The sequence below is a fragment of the Xiphophorus couchianus genome, chromosome 4 (assembly GCF_001444195.1).
Source record: "Xiphophorus couchianus chromosome 4, X_couchianus-1.0, whole genome shotgun sequence".
NCBI classification, from domain to species: Eukaryota; Metazoa; Chordata; class Actinopteri; order Cyprinodontiformes; family Poeciliidae; genus Xiphophorus; species Xiphophorus couchianus.
This window is the reverse complement of record NC_040231.1, coordinates 22,353,609-22,372,181: the sequence shown is the minus strand read 5'-3', so window position 1 is coordinate 22,372,181 and position 18,573 is coordinate 22,353,609. Positions and strand designations below refer to the sequence as shown.

At 35.9% G+C, this 18,573-nt stretch overlaps 1 protein-coding gene across 5 annotated transcripts in view; it reads left to right on the top strand.

The window, feature by feature from the left end:
• The window catches only part of LOC114143617 (protein diaphanous homolog 3-like), a 164,028-nt gene that overhangs the window by 33,869 nt on the left and 111,586 nt on the right, over positions 1-18,573 (top strand). For 3 of the 5 annotated variants that reach the window (XM_028015837.1, XM_028015838.1, XM_028015835.1), the window contains 3 exons: positions 82-417; positions 2,414-2,528; positions 13,429-13,437. In XM_028015837.1, the coding sequence (XP_027871638.1) occupies positions 82-417; positions 2,414-2,528; positions 13,429-13,437 (460 nt within the window). The remainder of the gene's footprint in view (positions 1-81; positions 418-2,413; positions 2,529-13,428; positions 13,438-18,573) is intronic. The other 2 variants (XM_028015839.1, XM_028015836.1) reach the window with 1 other exon arrangement.

The window sequence follows — 18,573 nt, the reverse complement described above, 5'->3', positions numbered from 1 at the left end:
TGATTTCAGTGAAAAAGATTTTCTATTTATATTTCTTTCCATATATGAATGTTTTAACATTTTTGTTGATTTTGTGCCCAGTTTGGATCAGTGCCTGTCGGTCTGACATCCGCTAAGGCTGGAACATCATCACCATCTCCTGCATTCGCATCTGTACCTCCAAGCTCTGGATCTGAATCAGGGGTGCCGTGTCCCCCACCTCCTCCACCACCTCCTCCTCCACCGCCTCCTCTGCCTGGATGTCCTCCTGCACCTCCTCCACCTGGAATGCCTCCTCCGTTTGGAGTGCCTCCTCCACCTCCTCCAGCCTTTACAGGTGGTTTCGGTTCCCCAACCCACCACACGCTGCCTTTTGGCCTCAGGCCAAAGAAGGAATTCAAGCCTGAGAGTTCAATGAAGCGCCTCAACTGGTCGAAGGTTAGAATTTGCATAATGTCATAAATATTGTCCCAACTTTATCCTTACACACCCTGCTGGACTTTGGTGTACAAACACCTTTGAAGACAAAACAAAAAATCCAGGCCACACATTATTAAAAGCGACTTACTGTAATCTTCTACTTAGTTCATGCCGTTTTTGGCAGCATCCAAAAAGTACAGATGTTTTCCAGAAAAGAAACATCTTTTTTCTTCCGTGCCAAGCCAGTCATTACTGAAAATAACAGATGATCAGATGCTTTTGTCACAGCAGCCTTCTTGGTACCCCTGCAGATGTTTTTCCTCTTTTGAGCAATATTAGTTGATACCACAAGTGGTGTTGGTTTGTATATCAATAAATAATTTACACTCACATTTGCACCACTACAGGTGTTCAGCAAACTAAAACACCTGCTCAAAATTTCAAGTCAGTCTTGTTGAAAGGTAAGAAAATCAAATGACGTGATCTAACTATTGGAGACTTCAACATGTGGCTTAGTTTGGAACAAAGATCTTTTGAAAGTTTTTCAATAAGCTTTCAAACTACCATAAACAAAAGCACACCTCACTCATTGCAGTTATTTTTCATAACTGCAGTAAAGTGTAAATTCAAGTGTTTTTATCTTACTTACAAAATAATCTTTAAGTTTCCCATAACTATAGAAGTTTGCATTTATCCCAGATTGCATTTAAAAAATATATTTTTATTTAATTTGCTGTTTTAAACTATTGCACTACAACAACACACCATCTGGGCATGGCATTGTATTCTAATCATATTGTATTCTCATGTTTACTGTTAAGAAGTTTCTTAAAAATGTTACTAGTCTGATTTATTTTATCTTTTGCCTTTCTTCTGTGGATACATCTTGTCAACTAGAAATTTTCTTTCATCACACCTTCCTTAAACATTTATAAATTCTATCTTTGCACTTTTTGCCCTGTCAGCATTCATTCCTCTCATACTGAACCTCATCTTGGCTGTAGACAAAGGTATCTTGATTTCAACCAAAAGTGTTTTCAAAAGAGTTTCTTTAATCAGACTTTTTTTCTTCTGTCAAACACAGTGCATTATCATTCAAATTCTGTGAACTGTCTCAGGAAAAAAGGTTTCACTTAAGAACCCCGCTGCAAAGTCCTGGCTGTATTTTGGCCTAATTTACACGAGTTATATAGCATTATTTAGAAGAGTGACTACTTCTGCAAGTGATTGCTTTGCTGAAGTGGCTCCATCATGCGTTCTATGTGTACTGATTGCAGTTGTAACTTTGTTTTCACTGTTGATCGGGATGTTGCCATCTATGCTAGGATTCTGTCTCTTTTGGTTCCATTGATGTTTTTTTTTATCTTGTGGAGTGCAACAATCTTGGATAATTGCACAGTGAAGGAGAATGATACTTTGGGGTTCAGAGGTCATTCTACAGGAATGCTTGCATGATTATTCAAATTTAAAATTACAGGTGTCCTTGATATTGCTTCAGTGAATGTACCTTTCCAACTTATTTGTGATTCTGGTGGATTCAATCCTGTTGCATTAAGCATGTGTTGTTTTGCTTTTTTTTTTGTTGAGGTTTTCTAAAATTCTAAAAAAAAAAAAAAAAAGAAAAAAAAGGGGGAAACATTCTGGGAATTCCCACTTAAAATAGTGCCTTTCTAAAACATAAAATACATTATTTTAAATTGATTGCTAAGTGCTTTTAGACTTTTTGATTTACAACTTTTAGAACAGGGACTTCATGGACATAATTTTTTGTTAGCATATTTATAAACAGATCCTTATTTCTGAGTTGACCAGTGATACCAAAGAGCCTACAACACCAAACTTTTGATTAATACAAGCTTGCTGAGGGCAGATTAAAAGCTATTTTAGTATTAAATTTGTAATGTTTGTGTCATTATACCTTTTAATACAACTTTTCTGTTAATATGGTTTCTGATTATGATCATGCATCATGAGTTCTGGTGAATTTTATTCTGATGTGAATTTGTGTTTTCAGATTCGTCCACAGGAAATGTCAGAAGGTTGTTTCTGGGTGTTGGCTGATGAGGACCAGTATGCCAAACCGGAACTCCTCAACAGAGTTGCTCTTACTTTTGGCTCACAGAGAACAGGTCAGATGCTTTTAAGTGTTTTTCAATATGTATACAGTGAACCCTCGCTATAACGCGGTTCACCTTTCACGGCCTCGCTGCTTCGCGGAGTTTTTTGTGCAGTTATTTTTCACAGTGCATTGTGTTCTGCGTCCTGATTGGCTAAACAGTCTCCGCGCTTCTTCTCTACCAGTAACGTTACTGGTATTTAAATATACGTAATACAGCTTGGCAAATTCTGGCAAATATTTTTGCCCAGAAGAAAAAAGACTGACAAGAACTACCGATAACTATGTTCTTCTCTTGAAAAACACACCTGCACCACAGGCTTTAAAAGAAAAAGACACTAGAGAGCGGAGTCAGGCCGCAGCGTCACAGTCAGAGGAACAGTGAAATACGCGAGTCACAATTTGTCCTACTGTACTTCATATTGATGATTAAAATTATTATGTTACTGTGGTTATTTGTAAAAAAGCGTTCTATTTGTTAAAAAAATGCTTAGGCCTGAAAACAGGCTTTGTTCTTTGGTTTCAATGTAGAGTATTTAATTATGCTGTATAATAATTGTAAAAAAATAAAGGTAGCTACTTCACGGATTTCGCCTATCACGGGTTCCTTTTGGAACCCAACCCCCACGAAAAACGAGGGTTCCCTGTAGTCACTTTCCATCTGCATTGCTTGTGTATTCTGTGAAGGCTCGATTTGTCATTATCTAAGAATATCTTTGCATTTTTCATGCGTTTTTGATGGATGTTAATAACTGGTCTATTCATCTGCGCAGGATCAGTGAAACTTTTCCATAAAAGTTGCATCTGTTTCAAGTTAAGGAGATACTCTGGAGCTTACTAAATGAATTTCAGTACAGATTTCTCTGCTTCATAAAACACCACAGTTACATCCTTGAACATTAGTATGTCTAGTAAGACCTGCAATATTCATGTATGAGATTGTTGGAGTGATTAAAGCCAGAGCAGGAGGTAGCTAGAGATTTTATCACTTTTGTCCTCCCCTGTGTTTGGTCTATTAGTCCTGTCACTGATGATTTATTCACGTATTGTGTTTTCTTTCTTGTCAGTGCCTGCCTCGCTTATGCCAACTTGAATTATTCATCCAGGTGTTATCTACCTGTCACAACTCTATGCTGCTGCTCTCAAGGTGCCTAAAACCCACCAACACACAGCTGCAGTGTAGTTTCTGACCATCAAGGTGTTGAATAATACAGCTTGAACTAAATGGTAAACAGACATACAGGTATCTTCTTGGGAGGTCAAAAGAGAAATATCCACAGGGGAAAAGTTTCACCTTACAAGAGACACTTTCAAACCTTGTTCTGCACGTGTTCTGCATGCCTCAGTGCTTATAACACAAGCAGTACATGGTGAAATGAGGACTTAAAATTGAACCACCACTGTTGCACGTCTGTTGCCAGAGAGCTCAAAATAGCCGCTCACTGTAATCATAATAATATATAAGCCATAATAATGTTTTCAAACTACAACTGACTAATTTGCTAAATATTTTTTCCACTGTGGGTCTATGAGAGTGTCAATAAATATCAGTCTATTTGAAAATATAGTTGAACAGAGTTGTTTGCAGGTTAGTGGTGCAATTGCACTGTATAATGCAATCGGTGTTCTGAAGCAGCCTATTCAATAATATGTAGCTTGTATCTTTAAGTTTTATTGGACAGCGTTTGTGGGGATTGGACTGTAAAAAAATGCAGCAAAATACTGAGATCAAATATTTAGGCTCATATCGGCATTTCCTTGCTAAAACAGATTACAACCTGCAAGTTGTTTCAAAAAGAATGTGATTTTAACCAAGTGTACATAAAGACTTGAAGAAAGTTTTATATTAATGACAACTATGAAGTAATGTTGGTAGAATAAAAAGCTGATCTTTTTTAATCTTCGGCATTCGGATGTCTTAGCTGTGGTGAAAATGTGCCTTTTAAGATGGGCTGGTTGTCTTTAATTGAAGGAGGGTTTTACTGGCAAAAGTGATGCATAATGCTCTAATCAAGTTGAAATTGTAGAATTATCTTGTATATCTTTTCTAATAGAATTCTCGTGTTTTAGATTATATCATCTCAAAACTCAAGTAATTTAAAACTTAAACTAATGAACCTAATAAGGGTTCTTCTTGATTTTTAACCACACAATGATTCACAGAGGAGACAGTTTCACAAATTTAAATGTCTTGATTTTCAAAGTAACAAAACTTTTTGAACCCACTTACTGTTCCAACTTTAGTTGAAGCACATAAACCCACCCTTGGTCCGTTGTGTTTTTAACATCTCTTGGCAGTAAATTTTAAATTTAGTTGCACTTAAATAAAAAGCTTAAAAAAAAACCTAAATAAAAACTCTACACTTTTTTTAAAAGGATCTGTTTTATTTTTTGTTCTGCAATTTTTTTTTCCCGAACCCTGCTTCAGGTTGAAGGAGATATGACTACTGTGTCATGCTGTCAAATCCAGTTGCTTCAGCCCCTATGAGTCAGTTATTGAACTCTCATGCATACGTGCTTGTGGGCTTGTAGAGTTATTAAAAATAGCCTTGTAGCATCATGTTTCATTTCACTTAAGAGCAGTAGCATCTGGATGAATATTAAACATTAAAAAGGAAACAGCATTAACACAGTTTTTGTCATTAACAATTCATTTTTTGGCTTTGCAAACTTCTTTATTTTTTTGTTTCTCGCTTCTGCTTTCTGAGTGAGTTCTTGCCAAACTGTAAACAAAATGCTGGGTTTACTTTGTTACTGGGAAATGTTAGCGAGACCACCCCCCTCTGTGTTAGCAGCACGCCTATACTTTATTAACTATGAACAGAAAATATACGACAATGATGCATTACTTGAAAAGAATACTACAGTAGAGTGCTCCAGGTTTAAGGGTGACCTAGATGTGGATTTGATGAGGAAATGTTTAGTTCAGTTGTTGGAGACATGAGAGTTGATTCTTGACTTGGGGCGAAAGACTTGAGATTTGATTTGGATAAAAGAACTTGTAAATAGATCTGAGTCATACTGCTTCTCTAATACAGGACTCTCGATTAAAAAGAGTAGACAAATAGTCATGTCATTAATTTTGTCTGAAACAAAAGACCATGGTCTAACATTTGGCTACAATGGACTTTTGGACTTGCCTCTTGTAGTGAATCAATCCTGTAAGTAAAATTCATGCTTATAACTATTAGCTAGAAATAGCTAAAGATTGACAGTTTTTTTCTGTTTCTTTATAGTAATAATGCCATACTGCTTTTAAATACTCTCAAATCCTGTCAAACACTTTCACTGTCACTGCAGTTAACTACATCTCCGGCTGCACAATATATCCTACTTACAGCATATTGTCATTGCTACATTAGTGTTTGCCATAACTACATTAAGCATGTTCACTTTTTGGAGTGCAGAATTTGTGGACTGTTACATATTCCATGTGTCTGGATGTCATGCTTTGCATGCTGATATTATATTTGGGAAGTCAAGTTCACTGCAGCATGTGAATAATACCTGACAGAGGTGATGGTGTGCAGAGATGGTTGGAGGCATTGTAATAACAGAGGACAAAGAAGAGAGGAAAATGCACCAAAAGGAATGATAACATCGTCTAAGGAACAGAAGGAAGCATTGCACAAAGGCCATGGTGTATGCATTTTTAAAGACTCGCTAGCCAACTTTCCATGCCTCAGGCATGACAAGATGACCAATGTGGTGGACTGCAGCAAAACAATGCAGCCAAAGCCTAGCCAGTTGGAGAATCAGCTTTCTGTGTTGAGCTACTAAAAACACAAGGTGTCAAAGAAACTCAAGCAGCATCCTTCCACTCACATGTTTGTCCATAGGGTGATGGCCAAAAAGAGGAACACTAGAGCAATCATGGGTAAAAAAAAAAGAGTAGGTTAGTTTTTTGCAGTATCACTCTGCAGCCCTGTAACAAAGCCAAGATAATTTAAAATCACACCATATAAATCAGGACCTTACTGAGTAATTAATATGCTGATTTTTCATGTCTTTGAATTTAATTGAATTTTTGTTTTGAGGATTTTTAATGATTTTTGCAAGATCCTTCAATGTTAGACTGTCACTTGTTCCACTTTAAATCCTAAAGAAAATATAGATTATCCAGATTTGCATCACTTTAATTATCTGGCTGCATCTAGTTTTAGTATGTAGGAGGCTCTGTCACGTCTTACAGAATTATTGGATGGTACTAGAATAAACTCAAAGGGAAGTCAAATAATTGGATATAAAACTGAATTTGAATTAAAAAACTTAGTTATTTTATTGTCTTTGCACAAAGACACAACGGTGAAATTCACAATTAAATGTTGTCATGTTTTTACGAAGTGCTGCAAGATCACATTTGTTGTCAATCCCTAAATAGAACAGCATTTTTTTATTAAAATTAGCATTTGTATAAAAATACACCACAAAACACAGAAAGATAATTGTTTCTACATTTGTAGCTGTAGTCGAAGGTTCATTGACAATTATTTTAGAGGACAAAGTTTTCCTCTAAAGGGAATAAAATGATCACTGATCTCTGTAATGTCCTGTAGTCTCTGTGCAGCTTGGCACCACAGGCTTCAAACCAGGACCAGTGTTCTGCAACTTTTAGATTTGTCTGTATTTTACCACACCTAAACCAAACAGATAGGCTATTAGTAGTGTTCTGTGGAACTTTATGGCATGCTTGGGAGGAAACCTACAAACGGATTCATATGTGTTGAGCAGGGACACATCTTTAGATCTAGTGCATATTGCACTAATATTACTATCAAGCTTCCTGGCATTTTATAATCTGGTGACTTTTCAGTAGATTATAGGTCTTGACATGAGCTACATGACATTCAAGGTTTTCTAATATAAAGCAAAGTGTAAGAACCATGTTCATATTTTGCTTGCTAGGAGGCAGCTTGTTTTTTTTTGTAAATTTTTTTAAAGTGATCTTAAGGCGTAGTTCTCCTGAGAGAGAGAGGGGGGAGGGTTCGCCGCAAAGCAGAATACAAATTTGAGGATGCATGTTTTGTAGGAAACCCTATGCTTGTTCTTCGTGTGGTCTTCTCAAGTGAACTAAACAGCTTTGAGGTGAGAAGCTACAGAACTTCAGACATGTCCCTCCTGATTCTGGCAGCTTCCTTTTATTTCTTAACCAGACGGTTCAAGTCGAGCAGCTCATATTCCTGCTTCTCTACATCTGCTGCTTTAGTGTAACAAAGGACTATCTACCATGAGACCTCAAAGCAGCAGGGATGTCTTGTTGAGCATTCCGGGGTGCATGTGACCTTTTGATGCATTTGACTGGCAGTCAAACTACGTTTTCTTGTAGGAAGAACTGTTTACTGCTTTCTAGGTTCTTTATTCACATTTTTAGATGCTCATCACAGTGGACAGTGCTGGTTTTTAAAGTCAGTTTAATATCTTTAATTGGTAAAGATGACGTTACTGCACTCTACAACATCAAACATTGGCCAAACATGAGATACGAAAGTGTATCTCATGTTTGACCATGATGACAGTCTTCTGCACCCTAAAGCCATTTATAACTTGTGCCTATTTAAAGTCGTCTATCTTTGATCTAGGCCAATGTGCCTACCATAAATGTGGGTATATATATAGTTGGGCAGCTGTTTGTAGGAAGAATGTGCAAAGCTTACATTTTTTTAATTGCAATTCTTTCATCAGTATCTCAAATGGATGCTCTGAACCTGACAGTAACAAGTTGCAGATAAAATGAGACACAATGGATTCATTTTATTAAACTGAATAGCAGCTAGCAGTTTGTTTTCACTGTCCTTCTGTGTTGTGCTGACTCCCAAAGCACAAGCAAAAATTAAATTAAATTATATTAATTGCTGAAAAAAAATCATGCAAATTAGGCTGTGCTGGACCACAATTTCCATCTGATATGGCATGCTTGTATCACTTTGTGCTGTACAAGTTTAATATGTTGTCACCTTGGAATAAATAGACTATGCAGAGCATAACCTAGGTTGTATGACTATGTAGATAGCCGTCAGCACGGAGAGGGTAAACATGTTGCTTTTGGCAGTTGTAAAGATTTAATTACCTGTTTTTATTAGGTACTGTTGCTGGTGTGAAGAAGAATAAAATGCATCCACACATTCAGCAGATGATGTGAGAAGGGCAAGCTCGTCATAACCTTGGAGTAAACAAATCGACAAATGTTTGTACACATACATAATTAGCGTCAATCAGTGCATAGTTAGCACTAGTTGCTTTTAAAATTCTTTAAAGCTGTTTTTTCCTCCTTTTCAATTAGCACATTGGGCACTGTCTGAGTGTTTCAGACATCCCACCTTTTGTGGTGAAAAGTGACAGTCTAGCTTCACTGTTGACAGCATCATTACATCCAATTTCTGGCTGCTTTGTGTTAAGGGCTTTCAGCAGCTCATATTGTTATTGTTATTATAAAAAATGTGGTTAATGAGCAATTATGTACTCTGACTGAAAATACAGCAAACTCACAGTTTGTGTACTGTTTGGAACTGTTCTCCTTGTTGTGAAGACTAGCATGTATATGAGGTTGAGCATCTTAGCAGAATAGAGAATCAAAAATCTGTTCTCAAAAAACATATTTTAATGGATAGTTTTATGACAGCATTATTTTGTAGGCTTCTTCTAATAGTATTAAATCTGAAATTATTTATGTGGACTTAAATCAAGTTATTTTTATTCAAATAAAATAATTTGTTTCTGATTGAAAGACGGGCATCTCCCAACAGATTAGAATTTTTTCCCCTATAGTAGTAGTTATGTGCTTTCCTTTAATTGAAATGAAGGAAATCATATTAATTCTGTGGTTGGATAAAGTTCAGCATATGCTCGCACGATGCGAGTAAAATAGTCTGCCTGTTTTGACCAGCATGTCAGAACACACAGGCAATTTACTTTTAAGAACGCCAAAAAATCTATAGAAAACTCAAAGCTTTCCGAAATGCCCTAAGCAACTGCCGATTTGGTCAAAATGTTGGTAAAATTAATAAATATGTCAGTGGTGTGAATAATTTTGGTTGCAACCATGAGGGCCATAACCCCCAAGTTAGGAACACTGCAGTTTGGTAGATTTATGGACAATATATTTTTAGACATTTTGTGGTCTCCAGATAACACCAGATGTCAAATGTTTGGTAATCTCATGATTTTTTCTGTTGCGGTGTCAAATTGACATTTTTGAGATGTGTCTGGTAGAAATGGAAAAGATAGTTATCAGATTTCCCCCCAAAATTACTTGTTAATGCTTTGGTAATCTTTTGACCTTTCTTTTCAGACCAGCAATGTTGTTGCGAGTTTGTTGGCTTTATTTTTGTCTTGTGAAAAACGTTGTAGTATTCTATTAGGGTAGCGCTGCCAGTCTAAGTTGTTCAGAACCCAAAGTAAATCTGAAATTTGATGGCAATCTAAAATACTGAACAATAACCTTAAACTGTCTGCTTGGAGACTTGGACATATTTAGGTTTTACAGCAGTACTGCCACCCCAAACACATTAACACAGCAAGAAAACATAAAACTTTTAAAAGGACACTCCTTTTGAATTTTGAAGGAGCAAATGCTAGAAAAAGCAGTTTCTCTGAAGAGTTCTCTAACTCAAAATTGAGTCAGAGAAGCTATCTCCAACCCTGCTGTTCTTGTATATCTCTGCATTTTCTCTCTTCTGCTCACTTGTAGCACAGCAGATGCTTGTTCTGCGTAATCTGAAACAACGGTAGACTGGTGTCCGACTGCTTGATTTCTCAGAAAAATAAAACATTATTTTCAAAGCAGCAGAAATCGGAGGTATGGAGTCGATCTGTGTGTAGTGGAATGAATGTCAGAAATGCAGTGAGCCACTCCAGATTTCTTGGACAAATCATTTGGGGATCTATTTCAATAAAATTAAATCAGATGTAACCATTTAAGTTATTTGCTTTTTTCATTTATTTTAATTATTCCAAAAAACAATCTACTTAGAGATTTTGCATAGTTCTGTGTTGACCAGAGGAGACAGACTTTTTAAAGCCTCTTACAAAGAAAGGAGTTGTTTACTGGCAGAGCATTAGAAGTTATGTCCCAATAATCTTAACGTCTAGTATTATGTTATTTTAACATGAGCCAGTTTTCTATCCCCCCCACACAAGTATGTGAACTGCTCAGTACGTTTGACCCTCATTCAGAAATTATTTCTACACTGACCCTATGTTTCTACACACACGGGCAGTTCATAGCATTACAACCCGAGGCACGCAGTCCTATTTCTTCCTACTTGTGTCCTGAGATGTTATCGTTTCCTCTAGCGTAAAGCTGAAAGGTTATATTTGTTTATTTCACAAAGATTAAATCTTCTATCATCTGTGGAACAATTTTTTCCCATAAACTCAGATGAAGAAATAAACTTTTTGATAAATGGCTGTTGAGTGTAATGTATATATTTCTGTCATTGTTTGCCTTTGGTGTCTAGAATGAATAAAATAAATAAAATTGCGATGTCAGTAATAAACTGGTCTCAATTGTAATTCTACTACAATCAGTCAAGCATATACTCTCAACTTTCTATATGGATGATGTAAGAACAGTGACAAACAAAATTGGCTCTTAAGGAATTAAAAAAGTATAAAATATATGTTAAAGTTTTGGTTGGACAACAACAGTGCACAAATGTTATTTATACACCTGACAGAGTTTAATTGCTGAGCAATATGTTACATGTTTCCTTTTGTAATTTGATGATTTACCTTTGCCACTGAGCAGCAACGCTTTGAATATGGAAGACCTACTTACCATCAAATTTTGTTCCATCCACAGATTGTCGATCAGGTTCAAGTCAGAACTCTGGGATATTCAAAATGTTAATATTATTTCAAGTCAGAAGAAATTTGTTGGTAAAGTTAAGATTACTTTATACCTAAAGTGACCAGGGGGAAGGATCAGTTCTTATGTAAGGTAGCTGCAAACTTTGAAGTTGTAGTGGCTTTATTTCATCTGCGACAACAATGTTTAGGAGTGTGTTTATGTGAACTTTTCTAGACTATGTAAGGTCAGACACTAATGTTATAGTGGAATACCTGGGTCATTGTCTTTGCTCTAATTCATCCAGACTGTGTTTTATAATGTTGAAATCAGGAAGCAGTGAAAGTCATGGACCCTGCGTTGGGCACTAGTGTACTGTCATGTTAAAACCTAAAGGAGCCATTATCAAACTGTCCCCACAAAGATGGCAACATTTGGAATAGTCCAAAAATGTTTTATGTACTGCAGCAATATGAGTTAATTTCACTGTAGACGAGGGGCCAAACCCAACTCCTGAAAAATACCCCTACACCTCAATCCCTTCTACACCAAATGTTACTCTTGGCAAATTGTAGCCAGGCATGTGCTGTTCCTCTAGGAACTGGCAAACCCAAACAATGAGGCATGATTCAGAAATCTCTACTGCTTTACAATCCAGCAATGGTGTGCTTTACACCTCTGCATCTGGTGCTTTGTATTGCTCTTGGTTATGTAAGGATCTTTATTAGGTCTAGCTGCTCAGCCATGGAAGCCCATACCACATTGTTCTCTGCATGCTTGTTCTTGAGCTAATATGAAAACCACATGAATTTTGTATGTATGCTATTGCCTTTGCAGAAAGGTGTTAAGTTGTGTGTACCATATTTCTCAACATACACTGGCCCTGCTCTGATTTACATGACCTACCACCGTATGGCACTTGTTCTCAATAACTTGTACTTTGTTATATTGAATAGTTTCAGAAGTAGAATTAAAAGATGCCTTATTGTTAATATTCAAGTAATGCCATTCAGAGAAATTTGTTTTTACGGTGACCGTAAAATACAATTAAACATTTTTAAACAAAAAAATAAATAAATAAAAAATTGGAAAGATGGACAACCCAATAAGGACTTAAGAAAATTGACCAGAGTATGTGCAAGTCAAATGGAGCATTTTTATCACTGAATTCTTGTTTTAGGGAGCATGTTGCTTCCCACAAAAAGTGTGATCTGATTTGAAAAATGTTTTGAGGGGAATTTTTAAATTTCTCCTTAAAAATTGCTTAATATATTGTTGCTGTACACTAACTACTTTACGGTAGATTTTTTAAATTATTATTTTTTTTTTAATTTAAGCTTGCGTCATTTAACTTTCAATTATTGTACAAATCCAAAACAGGTTTCACTTCCTTTAAATTGTATACTAGTGAGTACATTTCCAGATGATTGAGGTTTATTAAATCTGTCCTTTTCATAAATACTTTTTAGAATTTAATATCTTCTTTAGGCTCTTTCAAAAATAATTTTGTTTAACCTAAAAATGCAAAATATTTTTTTTTTCTAACCATTGTAATGAAATTGGGCAAATGGTACCAGCATATTAAGAATCTGTCAGGCAATATTAGTACATTAATGAATGTAATGATGGAAACCAATCTGTGAGATATTATGTTTCATTCAGATGAGGTCTAAATGGCTCTGACCTGTGATGTCTGACGTAATTACGTGACTGTCATCCTCAGCTATCAGTTTCATTAGAAACTGAAAGCGCTAATCTCTGCTGGAACATTAAGTCCTTTTGCATAAATCGACCGAAATTCAGCAATGTTCTGTAATTACAGTAAACTCAGTTGTTTTTCTTTTGACAAGTGCGTATCTGTGAAGAAATACAAACTGAACCTAATCTGTCTAAGCTCATTCAGTGGTTTGTTACACGTCTATTTTACAATGCAGTGCTTTTGTTGTTTTCTGTTTGCTAACAAACAACTCTGAATCAGTGTTCACTTCAGACATCACTAACATCTTTGTTTCCCCGGCTCTTTGCTCTGTTTCTGCTTCTTTCTCTTTCTTGTCTTGCTGGGTTTTTTAAATCTGGCTTTTGCGACTGAACTTCTGCTTGGCTGCATGATGTCCTTGATTTGGAACAGTAACAAAAGGTGAGTTTTGTTTTTAAATTTATTCCAGCAATTGTGTATTGCATGTTCTTAATTGCTTATGGTTTCTTTTTTAATTTTCCACAGTAAGGACAAATTTAGAGACTGTATTATGGCAATGACTTCATAATATTTTATTGACAAACCAACCTGACACAATCTGAATGGGATAAAAAAAAAAAGAACTGAAAACCTTTAAACTGGTTGCGTTACCCTCATTAAATACACAATTGGATTTAGTTAATGCAGCTAAATTTAGATGCCTGGCATTTATTAAGATTCCCTAAATTACAATGTACAATTTGTTTTGAGGTATGACCATTGTATTCTTTTTTGTCGTAGTAAATCCATAACTTCTCAGTTTAGAACATCAGATCTGTTTGTACACTTGTAATTCCTGGTAGAAGTGCTTATGAGGTTTACTGCAATGTTTTCAAAAATTCCATTAGTCATGAGTAATTATTGTTTTTTTCATTATTTACTGAAACAATTGCTGTCTTAGAAACTAAATTTTTAATTTGAAGGAGTATGGTGAGATGTAGCAAAATTGTTCAATAGTTCTGTAACTAATGATTTTCTCAGATTTATGCTCATCTTTATTGTTGCTGTATATTTAAGCTATTTCAAATAGTCAGTGACCTGGTGCTTATAGATTTATGTTAATCTGTAAATCACAGTAAAATGAATATTTTTGTGCCATGGGTGAATTTCCCTTTAATCCCTTTTCTATTGTAATAATACAGATCTTTTTCTTAGATTGTTTTCTGTATTTGAAATTGTCAGTTGTGCCAATTATTGCATGCACTTTAAATATTCCCGCGTGCATATCTCAGTTGATGGGTAGAATATAAAGCATTTTTCCTTTCATCACTTTCACTCTTCAAAAGATGGCTGAGTGATGAAGCCGTTACTGGAGCGTTTGAAAAAAGAACAACAGTGTGAGAGCTGCCCTTTCCTGAGGGCAGCTAATAAATAAGATCCAATTATACAGAACCCACAAAGATCACTTTTTTTTTTGTCAGGATGCAAGAAATGTGGTGTAACCTAAACCAATTGCAAAGTTGCAATCCAAGAAAAATACCAACAAATAGTAGATATAATAGAAAGTGTTAGGATTATGTATTTCTTTTCAATGTTATTGTCGCAGCCTTTTGTTCCAAAAAAGCCAAAAAGAAAAAAAAACTCCAATAAAGGCTGTGGGTGGTAACAGGTGGTTTGGGATTTGTATGCACTTCGACTTGATTCATTTATTGTAAAAGTAGAAATAAAGGTCTTGTAACTTAGTTGAAATGAAAAATAGTCTCAATTTAATGTTTGAAAGTGTAAACAAGAGTAAACAAGTGTAAATAAGTGTTCAAGTGGTCAAAAAATCATTTTTCCAAACCTCCCGTCCACACCAGACATTTACCAAACAATCCACCCAGCACCAAGCACCCGGTGTGTTCTTAATTACTCAAATTGGTGGGAGGGTCTAACAATTAACAACGTAAACTAAACAATTCCAAATATAAAAATTAATTGCAAATATTGATTCTAAATTAACTTAAATATATTCCAACTACCCAAAGAACAAAACGAAATTGGTAGAAATTATAAACTACAAAACTTTAGTATAAATGGCCACAACAGTTATAGTTATTGTTCTTACCTATTACTTGCATGTAAATGTTTAGGTACAACCTAAAAGTAATAAACTAACAATGTCTTTTTACTCTGAGAAAGATTTTTCTAATTGATAGAAACGTGAGTTTTAAATAACCTAGTCACTTGAGCTGACCATTCAACCATGATCTATTAAAAAGAATCGACAGAAACTGTTTTGCTTAATTCAAACTTTTGTGACTAAAGCTGCACTTTCAAGTATTGGGTTAAAAAATTATTTGCTTGTTAAAAAACTTTTACCCAACTTTTCTTACCTTATTCTTTTTAGGTGTATTTTTAAAGACACAAAAATCAAAGTTGAGGAACACAATTCTAACAAACTAAGATTAGCTGGTTAATTAGACCGGCCATCTGTTTGGGCAGCAAGCCGACAGTACGCTGTTTAACAGACATGCCGCTCATAATTGACAACTTCAAAAAGCATGACCTTATTCAGAGAGATGGTAATATTCCTTTATCTTCTATAGTCGTTTCTTGTGGAAGGAAGTATATACAAACAGCTGAATTTGTCTTTTCTAAACAGAGTGGCACAGCTTCAAAAACATGAAATACTATTATTGAGTGTTGCCATAACTATCCTCACCATTCTCTTTCATGTGTCTCAAGATGTCCTGATCAATTCATGAGCTTTAACATCTTGATCACAAAGACCAATATGATATGTGAGGATAAAAGACAGTGAAAGTTAAGCTAACTCACTAAATAACTGATGACCAGAGTTTTAGTGCATGGAAACAACATAGTTGAACCCTCAAACAGTATGAAAAACCAGCACAAAGCGCACCTTATGATGAAAAAGGCAGCAACAGGTCACAGCCATCTTTTAGAGTTCTGAATGTCCTTTCATTTATTTTTCAAAAAGATTTACAGCATATATACCCATTAGCAGGTTCTTGCACCAACACATTATTAGTATGGCAGGATCACATCTCAGACTTGACCTGGGAAAAATAAGTATCAAAATTGTAAGGCTTCACCTCAAAAGTGGGTTTATAAATAAACCAACAAACAAAATCTACTACGAAAGTTATTTTTATTTACGCAACGTACGACTGGCTACTTACTAATACAGATTAAATATCCACAATGGGGTGGTTGATGAGGGAATTTAATCTGGGTGAAGTCATTAGTAGTTTATCATGCATGCTCTCCATGAATATTGCTTTCAGTAGGTTGACATCAAAGATAAATTGATCTTCAAATAAAACCATAATAAAACTAAAGCAAACTTCATGTCAGTCAGTGTAAGTGTGTGGTAAGTGAGGTAGATGGTTCCTGGTACCCCAAACACAGACATCAAGGGTTATGCAGTATAAATGCTGGTTATCTTTGTGTTTCCTCCATGATGCTGTGTGTGCAGAAGACAGGACAGGAGATAAAACAGCAGCAGTAAAGTAGCATTGCTATTCCTGTGCATTTGGTGTTTTCACTGGTTGAAATGTAGCACTATAGTGGCATTAGAAAGCAATCACAGCACATTAGATTTATGAGATGAGAGGTGCAGAGTCTCAAAGAAGTGGCCCTTCCATTGTTTGCGTCATATTTAAAGATCAGTAATTACATAAACCTGTTCCTTGTACAAATATGGCATTAGTTTTATCCTCGCAAACATTGTAATCTTGAATATGTAATCTTATTGAGCTCACTGATCTTGCTTGCTATGTTTATTTTTATATTACAGGGTTTATTACTTATTGGGGTTATGTTTATTAATGGGTTGGAAAGTAATTGAAAGTCGATCTTTACTTTGAAATGAGTTGGTGTTAATTATACATCACCATTTAAAAGATTAAAGGCTTGGCGTTGGGAAAGTTGTCAAACATAGTTACCCTCATTTTGTAGGGGAAAAAGAAATCAGGTATTTAAACAAAGGAGCTTTACAAGTTTCCGTCTTTTAATGTAGTTCCTAGATGTCATTTCCTGTATGTTATTAATGCTTTGCTCTCAAGATCAATGTAGCCTGTTAACGAGAAAGTTGGGTAACGACAAGTTCGTTGCTCACTACTGGCAAGAGATAATTAGACAGCCCATTTCCATATAAATATAATGACCTAGGAAGATGGCGTGTTTGTGTGGGCTCTGTCAGTCTGCACAATGCATATTTGTAGAGCATTTGATGGAAGAGGGGGTGTGTGAGAGGTTAAGCTTGTATGGGTTGTTTTGGGAAGTGAAGGCTTCCAGGTGGAGTTGAAGTCTGCGGTCAGAGCTGACAGCTTGGTGTGACTTGTCAAACTATGTGACACATTAAAGAGCCATGATCATTCAAATTTGTGCTTCAGTGCCGTCAACCTTAACTACAATAACCCTCAGAATACATCTAAATTGGACCCACTTAACATATCCACTTAACATATCCGTGGTGGATAATATGTCTCTCAAAGGTGGGGAAACTTTTCAGAAATTCAGGAGCTTTCATAGTCTGCTGTGTGAAGAACTTGATAAGCATTTGAATTACAATGAGACAAAAGCAGCTGAGAAGAGGTTGGTGGACATCGTCGTAGGGATTATGGCGGATTGAACATCAGAGAAGGTGGGGATGAAATGACGAGAAGAAAGTGGTAGTAGGTGGCCTTGTTTAAACTAAATACCTCCAAGTGGCTTTAGAAAGTGAAGTTATTACATTCTCATTTACCCTCAATTTGTCTTAAGTGCAAAACCTAAATCACCTTATTACTTTTCTTGTAACTGCTGGATTTTATTCAAGTAAAATGTAATGTATATGTTGACACAGGAGGACTTCGAAATGTGGTCAGATTACTGAGGTTAGGAGATAGAATTAGCCTTTAAAAGGACGTAAGACTGCAAATGCAGTTTGTTGTGAAACACTCAGTGCATCTGAGGATAGCAGCAGGACGTCTGTCTCACGCTGTCTTGCAGTTACTATTTCTCTCTACGGGTACATATCGGCTCTGATCAAATGGACTTTTTCTCCGGCAAGTCTGTCTTTTTCTTCTTTGCTTTTTACTTTGACATTTTGAAGAGCACCATTAGTTCTATAATGAGTTTTTGTGTGTGGCCTCAGAAAATCTGTGCCATTATGACACATATCATCAAATGCAAAAATCATTAAAGGCTTTTCATGTCACTGCTGAAAGGGAAGGTCTGATCACGTAATGCACACATTGCAAACAAGGCAGTCTTTAAATGATGTCCATCCCATTATAATCCTGTTCAGCATATATTAAAATGTGTACATAACACAACTATGCCAAATTGCTTTTATGTTGCTTTGACAGCACTTCAGAGGACCTTACACACCAATAACCTGCACCTATTAACATTGTCTTGAAATGCTTGAAAATGTCACCAGTTTTGCCTCAAACACTCATAGTCCTCACAAGCTGTTCTCTCCCATTTTTGTTTTTCCCCCGGCGTTGTTAACCTTGTCATGCTTTTTCCCCCCTATTTTTTTCTTCTTTTTTTTTTTTACTCCTATATTTCTTTTTCTTGTTCTGCTTCAGTGTTTCAGGCATCAGC